The sequence below is a fragment of the Triplophysa rosa genome, linkage group LG4 (genome assembly GCF_024868665.1).
Source record: "Triplophysa rosa linkage group LG4, Trosa_1v2, whole genome shotgun sequence".
NCBI lineage: Eukaryota > Metazoa > Chordata > Actinopteri > Cypriniformes > Nemacheilidae > Triplophysa > Triplophysa rosa.
Window position 1 is genome coordinate 11,263,543 of NC_079893.1, and position 15,112 is coordinate 11,278,654.

The following is a 15,112-nucleotide window of genomic DNA, read 5'->3' on the forward strand; positions in this document are numbered from 1 at the left end:
TTTCTGATAGATAAATGAGATGGCAGCTTCTGGATTCAATTGGGAGCTTCTGGATACCACAGATGAAGACTTGCTTTACTATCATTTAGCTTTCTCTCTTTTTCCATCTCTCTACCTTTTTAAAGGGGGTTCCCTTGAGTTTTCTTTAACATATGCAAAAAGCACCTCAAATCTCCCACCTCTCCCTAATCCACTAAGTACACAAAGACTGTTTACACTGTGTGTGCATGTTTGAATTGTGATTGCACTGGAAACAGTTTGAATTTGATGTGGGTTTAAGGATTAAGGTTGTGTCCGTCTGTAGCCAAGGTGCAAAATACTGTTGCCAGGACATGCTGTGTGTGTATGTGCGATTTATTTGCTTATATAACTGATTCTGTGTTACTCAGGAAGGGCATATTTTGAAAGAGGCAAAGCGCACTTTGAAAAAATAAAATTTGAAATATAAGTGATTTTTAAAACGAACATGCACTGTGATTGGCTGATTGTCATTGTGATAATGGCGATGTGTCATGTTTGCAACCAGTTCATAAAAATTGGTTTGGAAATGTTACAAGCATCACACCTGAATCCCAATGACTCGAAACTGTTTTTAGCTACCACTCAACTCAGTTCAATTAGACGTGCATCTCTGTGTCTGTGACCTTCATTACACTTGCAGTGTTTACCAGAGGATTTGACGATTAATGATCCGTAAAGAAGGTGACAGCCAAACAACACTTTGTGTAAAATGAAAGTACATGAAATATGCTTGTTCTTTATTACTGTAGATATTTTTTTATGTGGAACTGCTCAGAAATGCCTAAACTTGGTTCATTTGTTACTTGGTTTTAATGAAAAGTTTTGAATAAAATAAATGGTAACAATAGTTCTAATTGTGGCATTAGGGATATTTATACAGTGTGGTCCAACATTTCTCTATTGATTTAATCTAATTGAATGTTTTTGGGTTTGAGAATCAGTTTTACTGATTTTATTTGTTATGTGCTGTCAGTGGCAGGTTCAGACATTCTACAGCAGTAAAATATAAATAAGAGTAAAGTGAAAAAGTAGGATGAAAACTATTTACAGTGTAATATACATTGCCAGTGTCTGTTGAAGTTCAACAAAATCAAAACTCAGGAGTGACATAAAGTAAACCAACAGCAAAAAAAGTGAAAGACATGTGAAAGACGGACAGCGTGGCACGTCACATAAAAACTGTGATAAAAATCAAGGTTATCGCATACAAAAGTCATTTTTTGACTTTTCCTAAATCCATGTACAAATGTTGTGTTGCTTAAAAGTGTATATGAACTTGTTTTCGTTGCAGTATTTGAGGTCTGAAAAAATACAGAGCATCTCCAGTTTCTCCGGTTTTCATTTTCTTCAAATACATGCAAATAGAAACAATATTTTAATTTGAAATTTGGGAGAAAAAATGTTAGTAGTTCACAAAATAAAACAAAAGGATCATTTTACCTAAACACATACCTACACCAAATTCAGAAAAACTGAAAATGGTCTTTGAAATGGTCTCTTTTCTTTGGCTGTATATTAGTTTGTGTGAAAGTAAAGTGCAGATGCTCATTGCACCCAGTGGATAGAACAGAACCGCAAAGAGTAGAATAGAATAGTAAAGCAATAAGCCCCAAGAAGCAGTGGGTTACAGTGCATTTTATAACAGCTCAGGTTCGCGTCGTGCCTAAAACACCGTAGCTGTTATAAAATGCACTGTAACCCACTGCTTCATGGGGCTTATTGCTTTTATAAAACGGTTATTCCATATGCTTAGCAAGGTTTCATAAAATAAAGTAAATTAAATGAGATTTAGGCTATGTGGCGCTGCGGTCAGCCGTTATATTGAGGTATTTTATAACGGCTTAGAACTCCGCTCAGCCAATCAGAATCAAGGACCAGAACTAACCGTTTTATAAAACACCTTTTGTCATTGCACAGCTGTTACACTACAAAATTTTAGCTTGCTTTAGAACACACGTTCGAACATCAAAACACATGCAAGAAATATATATTGTACTGTTACCTATATAAACATATCTGCCTGTCAATATCTACAGTGAGGGAAATAATGATTTGATCCTCTGCTGATTTTGTAAGTTTGCCTGCTTACAAAGAAATGAAGGGTCTATAATTTGTATGGTATGTTTATTTTAACTGATAGAGACAAAATATCCAAAAAAAATCAGTTGAAAAATGTTAAAGGTTATAAATTGATTTGCATTTCAGTCAGTGAAATAAGTATTTGATCCCAGAGAAAAAATAACTTTGTACTTGGTGCAGAAACCCTTGTTGGCAAGCACAGAGGTCAGACATTTCTGATAGTTGGTCACCAGGTTTGCACATGTGTCAGGATACATTTTACACCACTCCTCTGTAAATCTTTAAGGTTTCTTAGCTGTCGCTCAGCAAATTGGAGTTTTAGCCTCCTTCACAGAGGTTCTATAGGACTAGGGTCTAGAGACTGACTTTAATGTGCTTCTCCTTAAGCCACTCTTTGGTTGTCTTGGCAATATGTTTTGGGTCTTTGTCATGTTAAAGGCACATCCTCGACCCATCTTCAGTGATCTAGTTAAGGGGAGGAGGTTCTCGTCCAAGATTTTACGGTACATGGCCCGTCCCTCAGCCCCTCAATGCGGTGAAGTCATCCTGTACCCGTAGCAGATAAAAAGCCCTAAAGCATAATGTTTCCAACACTGTGCTTCTCTGTAGGGATGGTGTTCTTGGGGTCATAGTCAGCATTTCTCTCCACCAAAATCAGGAGTCAATTTTGGTCTCACAGCACTTTCTCCAAACCTTTTCTTAATCATTTTGATGTTCATTGTCAAACTTCAGACGAGCCAGGCGGGCCTTCTTGGGCAGGAGGACCTTGCGGGTGCTTCAGGATTTCAATCTATTGTGGCATAGCGTGTTACCAATGGTTTGCTTGCTAACTGTGGTCCCAACTGTCTTGAAATCATTAACAAGCTTCTTCTGTGTAGTTCTGGGCTGATCTTTAACCTTTCTCATGATCATCTTTACTCCATTGGGGAAATCTTGCAGGGAGCTCCAGACCAAGGTCAATTGATAGTTATTTAGTATTTCTTCTATTTCCAAATAATCACACCAACAGTTGTCTTCTTCTCACCAAGCTTCTGTCTGTAGCCTATTCAAGGTTTGTGCAGGTCTCCAATCTTGTCGCTGACATCCTTTAAAACCTATTTGGTCTTGACCATGGTGGTGGAGAGGTTGAACTGGAAGATACAGATTCTGTTGGCAGGCATCTTTTCTATACATAACAAGCTGACTTAGGAGTACTTTCTTAAAGTGACAGGACTAATCTGTGGTCCATATAGGCACATAACCAATCTGTGGAGCCAGAATTCTTGCTAGTTGGTAGGGGATCAAATACTTATTTCACTGACTGAAATGCAAATCAATGTATAACCTTTTTATATTTTTTCCCTGATTTTTTTGGTTGATATTCGGTTTCTATCAGTTAAAATAAACCTACCATAAAAATGATAGACCCTTCATTTCTTCGTAAGCAGGCAAACTTACAAAATCAGCAGGGGATCAAATAATTATTTCCCTCACTGTATATCAGTATCTCTTTATAAGATGTGCATGTGTGAACAAACAATGGAACAACATAGTATGGAATATAAAGTTAAGGTGCAGTTGTAGTGTATATAAATGTTTATGTAAATGCAGCATCTATATATGTGACCCTGGACCACAAAACCAGTCATAAGTAGCATGGGAATATGTGTGGCAATAGCCAAAAAAACATTGTATGGGTCAAAATTATCGATTTTTCTTTTATGCCAAAATTCATTAGGATATTAAGTAAAGATCATGTTCCACGAAGATATGTTGTAAATTTCATACCGTAACTATGTAAAAACTTTATTTTTGTGAGTAATATGCTAAGGACTTCATTTGGACAACTTTAAAGTCCGAGTGAAATTAAAAATGACAATGCCTACTTTTTCATGAAATATTGCAGCGTTTATTGTAAATAGTTTATCAATGTGGGTCATTCTCTTTTTAAAATCGTGTGCCCTCATAATTTTTCGGTTAAACTCTGAAAATGCACTTCCATCCTGTAATGACTATCCACCTTAGATGACGTATGTTAGACGGCTTGGGCGGTGCATTCAGTTAACTCCTCCCCTTCAATTAAATGCCACGGCTGTTTTTATACATCCAATCAAATCGCAGGGAAAGACAAAAGCCACGCCCACTATTTTTCTCATTAGAAATTCCCCTTAACTCGGAAATGCGTAAAAATACAGAAGTAAAAACAATTGCAACTTCCGGTTCACGGGGACTTTAAAAGCGATTTTCTCAGTATTTAGATTTTTTTGGCACCATCAGATTCCAGAGTTTTAAATTAGTTGTATCTCTACCAAATATTGTCCGATCCTAACAACTCATACAATGATGAAAAGCTTATTTTATCAGCTTTCAGATAATGTATAAATCTCAATTTTGAAAAATTGACCCATAAGACTGGTGTTGTTGTCCTGTGCCCTAATACAAAATTATTTAAATTTAGGTTAGCAGTTTTGTAATCAAACGGATCAAATTTAATAAAAACATTTCTTTTTTTTCTCCACAATTTTTATCACCTGTTAACCACCTTTTACAAATTTGTTTAAGTGCTGCGAAATCCGAAATATTAGATCACAGATGCTGCTAAGGAAACATGTGAAATCGTTTTATATGATGTAAGCTCATCTCACTGCTGTCAATGCTTGTCAGAGTGGGATTTGGTGAGCATTACTGTAAAACTACAAACATGATACACTTCAAAATAGCGTAAGCCGATATCTCCGGGTTTTAATTTGTTTTACTCATGAATTATGATGTTGATATTAGATGTGAAAGGGCAAGCACCGTGTCTAAACCGGTCGCATCGCGCCATGACAAGAGACAATAGAACGCATTAGAACCCATTATAATTTTACATTTTGTTCACAGTGGATGCGGCCGTGTGGCGTGTCGCGCTGGTCGCGTCCGGTGTAGACACGGTGAAACTATAAAATTTCCTGAAAGGCCTGTGTGGTGCAATCAATGTAGAGAAATTTATTTTAACAAATGCAGTATTCCTTTAAGTGTGCGTGTGTGAGTGCATGTGAATATTCTCCTTGACTCTTGGCCCTGTAACACAAGCGTATCAGAGGCCACCCTCTGCCCTGATAATCCTTTCAGATAGAGGTGATCCACACACACTAAAGAGAGGTAATTAATAAGGCCACAGAGCGGCTCTTATGCACAGAGGAACGGGTGGGGGGTCTTCATCTTCTCAGGGTTTTTTTTGTTCCCCGTCAGTTTTCCTTCCTTTTTCACACCAAGTGCGATAACAGGAGCTCAAGGTCAGGAGAGGGGGCACGGTGTGCGCTTGATGAAGGGAGGGTCTTTCCACAAACCAATTTGCATGACATATCAGCATGAAAGAAAGTGTGGGGCTGTAGTAAAATAGATAGACTGGTAAAGGTCTAGAGAACCGACAGAGGTCAGAAAGTATTTAATAATAAAGATTTAGAGACAAAGAGGATGATCGAGAAACACCGAAGAGAAGTTCAAAACACAGATTTTGAATAGCTGGTTGTGGAAAATGTGATGGACACCGTTGCTGTACAGTTAGAAGGGTTAGGAATCGAGAACCTTAGTTGTTGTCATTGTTGGACGGGATATGGAGTACAGACAGGAAGTGACTGTGGAGAAGAGATGGGAACGGGTCGGGATCCAGGACTTGAACTTGGCTTGTAAACCTTGGCATTCTTCATGTCAAACTGGAAATGAACCAAGAACTGTGTATTAAAGAATCATATATGGAATCAGAAACTGCAACCAGACTTGCATTAGGTGCTTAGTAGCAATTTATGTGCATTAGGGGCTTAGTTAGTAGCGATGAATTGAAGATATCTTTTTAATCCTGTTGGTTGAGCTGCCAACATGTGAACTGTGTCAGCATATATAATGGTTTAATGTTGCTTTAAGAAAGTCACTCTTACTCCGTGTTCACACCAGACTCAACATTTCGAATATTCATTGTAGCTCTTCGCGTATTGCCATCTCGGCATTTCGTGGCGACTAAAAAACAAAAAGATACCTTTTCTAATTTGTTGCGACATCCAGTGTGGACGCAATCTAACTCGGTCTAGTGTTCTTCATTTTTTTTCTACATTTTCAATTTGTGTTAAAGGTCCCGTGTGTAATTTTTGGGGGATCTATTGAAAGAAATGCAATATAATATACATAACTATGTCTTCAGAGGTGTATAAAGACCTTACATAATGAAGCGTTTTGTTTTTATTACCTTAGAATGAGCTATATCTATCTACATACACCGCGGGCCCCCTTGCATGGAATTTGCCATCTTGTTTCTACAGTGGCCCTAAACGGACAAACTGCTCCGTAAAAACATTATCTCCTTTGGCAAAGAAGCGAAAACGCAACAACTTTGTCAAGATTCAATTACATCTTTGTATGTTGTGGATCACAAAATAACAAATGTTATTGAAAATTTTGAAATTGCACATTTTGTTTTAAAATATTGTGTATTGTACTGTATATTGTATTGTATTGCGAGGTGAGTGTATTAAGACAACCGTATTGCTGAAAGTACAGTAGCATGTAGCTTTGCATCAAAACAGACTAAAAACAACAACAGACTTGTGAGTCCGAAGGGAAAACTGTATCTTGTTTAAAATTGGCTAAAACAAACACACGCATCTGAGGAATTTTTGAATGTCTGTGTTGTAAAAGGTTTAGCTGCATGCTGGAGTGTTGAACGTCAAGTTAAAAGTGAATGATGATTGTATACACTGGCTCCTACATCTTACTGGCTTTTCTCATGCTTATGCTTATTATATCAAAGGTGAAATTAACACATTACTATGAATGGGGAGGGAATGCAATGCTCAATATGGCCGCTCCAGCAAAGGAAGTCCCGCCTTCCAGTAAAAAGAGCCAATCGTCAGTAGATAAATCATCAGTCTGGAGTGGGGCTTCCCACAGGCACTTGCCATTCTGTGCGTATGCGCAGTAACTGAAGCGACATTGAAGAGTTTTAGTGCAATTTAAGCTTAGAAGCAAAAGTTATTGTACAGTACATGTCAGGTTTAATTACAGCATGGCGAATTCGATGCAAGGGGACCCACGGTGTATGTAGGTTCGAAATAGCTCATTCTAAGGTAATAAAAACATAACGCTTCATTATGTAAGTTCTTTATACACCTCTGAAGACATAGTTATGTGTATTATATTGCATTTCCGTCAATAGACCCTCCAAAAATGACACATTGGACCTTTAAAGTATATTTCGCTTAATAAAATTTGACACTTAAGGTCGCTCATACTAACCCTAAGTATGAGCGATTGTAATAGCGATGCCTGCCGGTGCAATGCACCAATAATGGACAACAAATGGTGAGAGCAGTTGTAGGTCGAGTGGTTTGGGTTCAGGGGGTTAGAGCGAGTAAGTGATGGAGAGAGAGAAGGGTGGGCGTCTGGGGGGTAACCGGTGGTGTCTTTGTGATGGAGATGGAGCAGAGTCTCCAGTGCTGGGCTGATAATGACCAGCGCTTCTAATAGCATTCACCCCTCCACCCTTCAACCACTCAAGCGGAAAACAGACAGAAAAAAGAAAAAGAGAGTGCAGAATGGAGGAAGATATGTTTAAAATATGACGTGGTGGGACCGCGTGTGTCCCGGCTTATTGAAAATGCGCGTGTATGTGTATGTCTCGACGCCCCCTTGAGGAGACATTAAAAGACAATACGTGTGTAGTTTTTCGGGCACGCACACACCCGCACGCTCACGCCGGTCGGCTTACCTTCTTTATCGTGCTGTATTTACGGAGGCCGATGAAGCGTGAAACGCCTTCGGGCTCCCCGGGACCAGATGGAGAAACGCACACACATACGCGCACTCCAAAGGCGGCCTTATCAGCAGCGCATTACTGGGATTTATTGATACCCTCGGTAATCACTCCCTTATATCACCTCAAAGAAAAGAAAAATATACAGATTATATGAATGTCTGCGAGAAAGAGTGGGAGGAGGAGACGGAGAGGATGATGGGAGAAAGAAAGAGAGAACGGGGGTCATCATTCACCAGCGAAATGGGAAATGTTAGTGAGGGTTTGTATTAACAGAACACATTGAAAGAAAGTGAGTGAAGTCGAGGATACAAACACTGGTAGTCTGTCTGAAGAGTATACAAAGGATGCGTCCGTCTGACTACGGGGCACTCGTTCAGTTGATGTGAACGGCGTTGTAGTCGTGTATGTTTTTGAAGAGGACCCTGGTTGCCGGCGAATTTATTTCAGCTTAATTGGAGGGTTTTGGACCTGTTTGACCCCCATGACTGCAGTATACTGTCAAACACCAGATGCTCGTGCTACAAATAGACATGTCGACCCTATTTTGCTGCACTGTGTGACTATGTTGGACCAAAGCATATAACACAGAATAGAATGTAGCTCTACTAGAATATACTTTAATGATAAAGAAATTGTTTAATCAAAAATGAAATCATTTCGTTACCCTTATGTTCTGTATCTGTCTGTCTGTCTGTAGATCACACCAGGACCCATCCTTGAATCCCAAAATCCAGATGCCTGCAAAACACCTGCCTACTGTTATAACTGCTCTAAGAAAGGACACTTTGGTTTTGTGAGTTGTATCTTTGTTCTGTTCTTTCAAAATTAACTTCTGAAATCAATATTAGAGGACTTGTAACTCTCTTGACTTATGAGTACAAGAGCATTAAGATGTTACATTCTCTGGACGTTCTAAAACCTTGGGCGATGAAAAGCTGCGAGTTGATATATTGATTTAGAGTTAGTTCAGTATAAACTGTGTTCAAATGAATTGATTCGAAACTCTGAATGTTTCATTTCTGTCATCCCTCAAAAATGGTTACCGAAGTCGCAGTGTGATTTTAGCGACAACATAGAATATTACTTTTTATGTATGGAATTGTTACGTTGGTGCATATAAAAGAAATGTCATTCTGGTATAGACGGTTTCATCAGACGCACAACCCTGGCCCGAAGTTAACTTCCGGCTAATAATATAACAATTTATATTTTATTTAAATTATATTTGATTATATAATAATTGCAATAAATAAACAATTTGTTGAATTTTGTTGTATATTATTTGTATTAAATAAACAATTTGTTGAATGGGTCGTGTAACTTTGCCGCATTTAAGTTTAGCCAAGTAACGGTTCTTCTACTGGTAACCCAAAAAATACTTACACTAGACATGTAATTTGCTAATGTAACTAATCTAATTTGCTTGTTATTTCTTTTGCTTGTTATATGAAATAATCAATATGTTTTGGCCACAAAAGCGCGCATGCGCAGTAACGTTAATGTTGTTGCTTTGAAACCGTGTATAGGGAAAACGTTTTGTTTTTAAGCAGTTTTTTGCGACAGTGATGTTTGGTTAGTATTACGGTTCCTTGAATTAATAAAGTAAGCCATTTGAGGGCAAATACATAAACATTATGGTAAATATTGAATGTCATTAAAAGCTAAAATGCATAGAGGGAGTATTGAAGAGTTTGGTTCCAAAATGAGATAACTCCGTTTTAAAAATATTCAAAAATCATGTTTTGTATATGTTATCATGTTTTTATTGTGTTTTATTGTGTTAGTTAGCTGTATTGTTTTCGTTATTATGGCTTAAATCAAAACCAACCAGCTGCAGTTTGATTTGATATTCATTGGAATGCACAATAAAAAACCAAACTCTTCTATTATTATAGCTCAGCCTTTACCCATACAGTTCTGTCATTTTCTGTCACGTTTTGTGTTCTGTAATGATCAGCGGTTTTCCTTGTTATTGATGTATGGTGTGTGTATTCTGCAGGAATGCTCTGAGAGGAGAATGTATAACGGGACGTATCCAACTTTGCCCTTTGTTTCTTACTACGACCAGACAAGGGACATCAGGTGCCGGGAGCACCGACTAAAAAAGAAGGCCAAAGGTTTGTGAAATTCTCTCTGTCGTCATTTTTATTAACCCTTATGCTGTGTTCGTTTGGGGTGTACACTCATGGTCTTTGGGGTCTCTAGAGAGAGTAGATTTACATTTACATTTATGCATTTGGCAGACGCTTTTACCCAAAGCGACTTACATTGCATTATCCTATACATTTGTTTCTAAGTATGTGCAAACACTGGGATCGGACCCATGACCTTGGCGTTGTTAACGCCATGCTCTTACCACTGAGCTACAGGAAAGCTAGATGGCTGCAGAGCTCCGCTATTTGCTATTTGACCAACCAAAGTATAGTTGTTAACAGTCGCCAAACAAAAAGCACACATTGCTGCGTTATTGCAGAGTTTAGGTGATGAGAAGTCAGAGAGCAGCATATACAGACATTTTACAACAGCTTTTGAAGTGCATCATCCAATCAGAATTTAGAGCAAGGTAATTTTTATTTTATTGCATTGTTTTAAAACAGCTTCACAGAAAAACGTGCCTCACAGTATTAAAAGCGTAATTAGCCAAAAATAATGTAAAAACCTTAATGTCATGCCAGATGTATGACTTGCTTTCTTTTTTCTAAAAAAATATCCTGGCCTTTAATAGCTTTGTAATGCCATTTCATGGGGTCCATGTTTTTGATGCTCTAAAAAAATACATGCACACATGATGTATGTAATCCATACGACTCTGGTAAGTTGCTGTTTTGCATTGATGCCAAACTTTTAGAAAGGTGTAAAAGACTTCAGTTCTTCAGTTAAATAAATGAGCAATTGTAATTAAGTAAAGCGTCATGTTATGTTTGGTCATGTTTGGTTGAACTGCTACTTTCATATATAAAACATTAGTTGAATTGCCAGCAAAATAATTTGTGGTTCTGGTGATGTGTCTCTCTTACAGAACTGCAGGATGCTGGATTGATTGATTTGCCAGATGACGGTGCTGGTTCCTCCACTCCTCAGCCACCCACAAAGAAAAAGAAAACCAACTACCACACGTCCCTGTTCCGTACCCCCAGTCAAACAAACAACCCACAAACACCGAAGAGACGCATTGCGCACACACCCAAACACCATCCGCAACTGCACAGCACACCCTTGAATATCAATCAGGCCCCACAAACACCAAGGACATGGGACAAAAACACCCCTCACAGCGCATTCACACCCCAAGAACACAGCCAGAAAAAAGCCAAGAGAAAGAGAAAGAGAAGAAAGTCAGCTGTTATAGAGGAAGATGCCGACTTTCCTAGAGGGTGCAGCAATGGCCCTCACGCTAATAGGGATGTCATTTCACCCTGGACAGCCAATACGCCAAATATGCTCTTCGGAAAGAAAAATAACAAGAAAACGGAGAGCCAGACGAAAAAGAAGGAAAGGATATGGAGAAAGAGGCAAAAAAACGCAGCGAGAGACGATGCCGCGTATGCTCCCGACGATCTTTTTACGATCAAACAAAGGCGAAGCAGATAGAAAGGAGTTCAATTGTGCATGTGGGAGCCGTGTGCATGGCACATGTACTTGTGGTCCTGAGTCAGTGGGAAGGTAAATTCTTCAGATTTGTGTCACCCCCTACTGGCTATTTTAGATCTGTTTTGAACAGTCTTTCTCCATGCACATGTTTTAGGGCCCGTTTATTTTTAGGCGCTTCAAGAATTTAGCAACATACTGAAGCACATCAGAACTTTTCCCAGATGTCAAAGTGCTGCTTTAATATTCCACAATAGACCACATATGATTTTGTTTTTTTAATAGGCGTAACACACACACACACACACACACACACACACACACACACACACACACACACACACACACACACACACACACACACAGTAAACAAATGAAGCAAATCAATGCATGTTTATATTCTAAATTCACTCTGAAGAGTTTGGTTCTGAGATTCTAAGATAGGTTCATTCATGTTTGTAATGTATAATGGTATGTATGCATATACCACGCTTACAAAACAGTGGTTGGTTTTGAAACTGTTTAATTGAATGTTTAACACAAATCTGGGATTTTAGTAGCAGATAAAGTTTTGCTTGTACAGGAGTTTGTTGAGTCTTCTATTTTTTGTGTACCTGCTGATTTCTGTCACGTCCCGATTAAAGCTGGTTTGTTTTGATATCCCGTTTGTGCTTCTCTTTTACATAAAATGTCTTGTATTCCCCATCGTTTGTATTTATTAATTATTATTTTGATAATGTCATTCATTCCTTTTCTGCTCCATGGATGTCTGGTGTAGCAAATGCATTGTGCACATGTAAATAAATCAATCAATAAAATAAAATAAATCTGTTAAAACTAAGTTCAAGACCAAATTGTGTCTCGCTTTTAGACAAAAAATGTGCTCTAAGCCCCCACCCTCCCTCTTACTTTCTCTTTCCCATGATTATCTTCTTGAGTACCAGGTGTTCTGTTTAAGGCTGTTCATCTGTAAAGACAAAGTGGCAAACAGCTGGTTAAGTGGTTAAATCTTTGTCGTTTCCTTCCTTTACCTATTTTTCACTTTATAGGAACTCAAATCTTCTTTTTGTCCTATAAAATTCCTCACTGATGTTTGTTGAAGACTCAATATGTGACATCATATTGAGTCTGTTAGATTATTTCAAGTGGTCTGTGTGTAATGTTCTGCTCCACAGGACCGTCTCTTCACGGACATTAATGTGGAAGCGTCTGCCATCAGGTTTTCACTGTCCGACAACATTTTTCAACAGTAAAACGTGGTGAAATGATTTCGTAAGGCTAATCTAAATCCCCAAACACCGAACATTGCAGTCAGGCTTAAATAGAGAAGGAAAAATCTTCATTTTTTTGGAAGATTTGCAGACAGTGTAAACTCGAGGGTCTCCCAGCTTGGCAAGATGAAAGAGCGTCCTGCCACGATTGACACTGAACTCTGTTGTGAGTCAGGCGAGATGCTTGCTTACCGTGATTCACACTGATTTTCTCTGACCAACTCCTTAGAAATGATTAATCCTGAATTTTTACTGGCATAGCTGCCACAACACATTCCTAGCAATGTGTCATAAGACTCGACTCAACATGGAGCTTTCACAATAGATCTACATCCACTTATGTGTAAGTAATGAACTAAGTGTTGCTGTCTGTCTGGTGACCGTTTCACCGACATTTTACCTTTGAGGATGATATTCTTATATAAAGAATATTCCGATGAACAAGTGTAGGCATATTTGTGTTCGCTTTGAATGAAGCGTGTCTGTGGTTTTCTCTCACAACTGCGATTATTATTTAAATGATCAAGAAAATTACCTTTTGTTCCCTCAGGGGTCCTTTGAGAAATGCATTTGGTCTGTCTGTGGTGCACTTAGGAATGTCTATGAATTTGGTATATTTAATCATATTTAATATATTTAAATATTAATTTATATGTACACAAATGCAGTGGGTACTAAAGATGATGTTCTTCTTTCTCTAGATTTATTGCTGATCCTACTTGTGAATATGGCTTTAGACACTTTTTGTTGGCTCCCTGACAAAATGTTAAATCCTCCATCATTTGTAAGTCTCTGGATAAAAGCGTCTGCTAAATGAATAAATGTAAATGTAGGAAATGAGTACTGATATGAAAATATCATGATTTTAAGTTTATAATTAAGGTACTTGGCAAAATAATAGTAAATTTGTAGATGGATGTCCAGCAGAATTCTTTTGATGTCTGTCTTGGATGTGGCATATCTTTTTCAATAGCCTGCCCCGAATGCAGCCCACCCAGCGATTTCTAAAACAGTACATAAAAACACACAGGCAGCAAAAAGCATATAAATAAATCTATAAAAATAGCTTGATGCCTATATCAACATCATAAAATAATGAAAAATGGGAGGAGTTTGTGGTTAAAATAGATGTTTCTCTGGCATTTTTACTGGATTATTTATGTATATGCGGACTGCTTGCCAGAAAATGTCACTCAGTGCTGAAGTTTTTAAAGACTAACAAAGATGGAATATGACATGAATTCAAAATAATGATACAATAAAAAGATAATTGAGAGGGAAATTTACATAGATTGTTCTGGAATCACACATGTGATCAATCTGATCGATCAAATTTGAAGCAGATCAGTTTGCTTAAAACATTTTTCAGAACAGCATGCTTGACACTTAAAAAGGATTGCAGTCATAGTAAAGATACAAACATAATATTTTATGTTTCAAGTATTGTGACTTGCTTTGATATTTTGCTGTGTAATGCAAAGACATTCCTGCATTTTTAAACTGTCTAGCTGTACTTTTATAGCTGGGCCATTGTATGTGTGTTTGTAACTCTAAAATGGACTTTTTGGTTAAAAAAGTTTTGTTCATAGTTTATTATACAAATTCAAGCGTAAAATTAAACTGTTTATATCAACACCTGTTTTACCTTTGTTTTGATCCAGTATCACCCAAGTGTGAGGTTTATCTTGTATTTACACAAAGTGAGAGTAGCTCTAAAGATAAAACAGTATTACAATTTAATTTGACTGTTTATTTTACAAAAAATTCACTATTTTTGAAATATGTCTTATTTCAAAAACAGACTGCATCTCAAATGATGTATGGAGCAACCGTTAACTCCTCCCCTTCAACAGTCAGTTTGCTGCCAGCTTCATTTCAAAATCAATGCAACCACTGTTTTTACACATCCAATCAATTCGCAGTGAAAAACGCAAGCCACGCCTTTTCTCTCGGAAATGTGTCAGAATACGGAAGTAAAAACGATCGCAACTTCCGGTTCACGGGGACTTTAACGACATAACATTTTCTCTCGGAAATGTGTCAGAATACGGAAGTAAAAACGATCGCAACTTCCGGTTCACAGGTATTTAACAACATAAACAAACGCTTTTGTGACCCCAACTGAACTTCCGGTACACAAACCTGCCTGTAGATTATTTCTGACAACAATCAAAAGAAACTGAGAAGAACCGTTACTTGGCTAAACTTGTCTCTCCAATATTTTGAATTTAGGCTCCGACACCAAGCTCAACCGCTAGATGTCAGTGGACCATACGGCTTGTTTAAATGCTACTGAACTACAGGACCCATTCAACAAATAGATTTTTTAATAAAATGAACCTACAACAAAATTCAAGAAATCTTTTTTTAATACGATTATTAT

The 15,112-nt window shown here is 37.9% G+C and overlaps 1 protein-coding gene across 1 annotated transcript in view; it reads left to right on the forward strand.

Annotated features, from left to right (window-relative positions):
• Positions 1-12,293, forward strand: part of zcchc7 (zinc finger, CCHC domain containing 7) — a 67,908-nt gene extending 55,615 nt beyond the window's left edge. Inside the window, exons 7-9 of the mRNA XM_057332340.1 lie at positions 8,568-8,663; positions 9,870-9,987; positions 10,890-12,293. Coding sequence (XP_057188323.1) covers positions 8,568-8,663; positions 9,870-9,987; positions 10,890-11,461 — 786 coding nt within the window. The 3' untranslated portion in view covers positions 11,462-12,293. The remainder of the gene's footprint in view (positions 1-8,567; positions 8,664-9,869; positions 9,988-10,889) is intronic.
• The last annotated feature ends 2,819 nt before the right edge of the window (positions 12,294-15,112 follow it).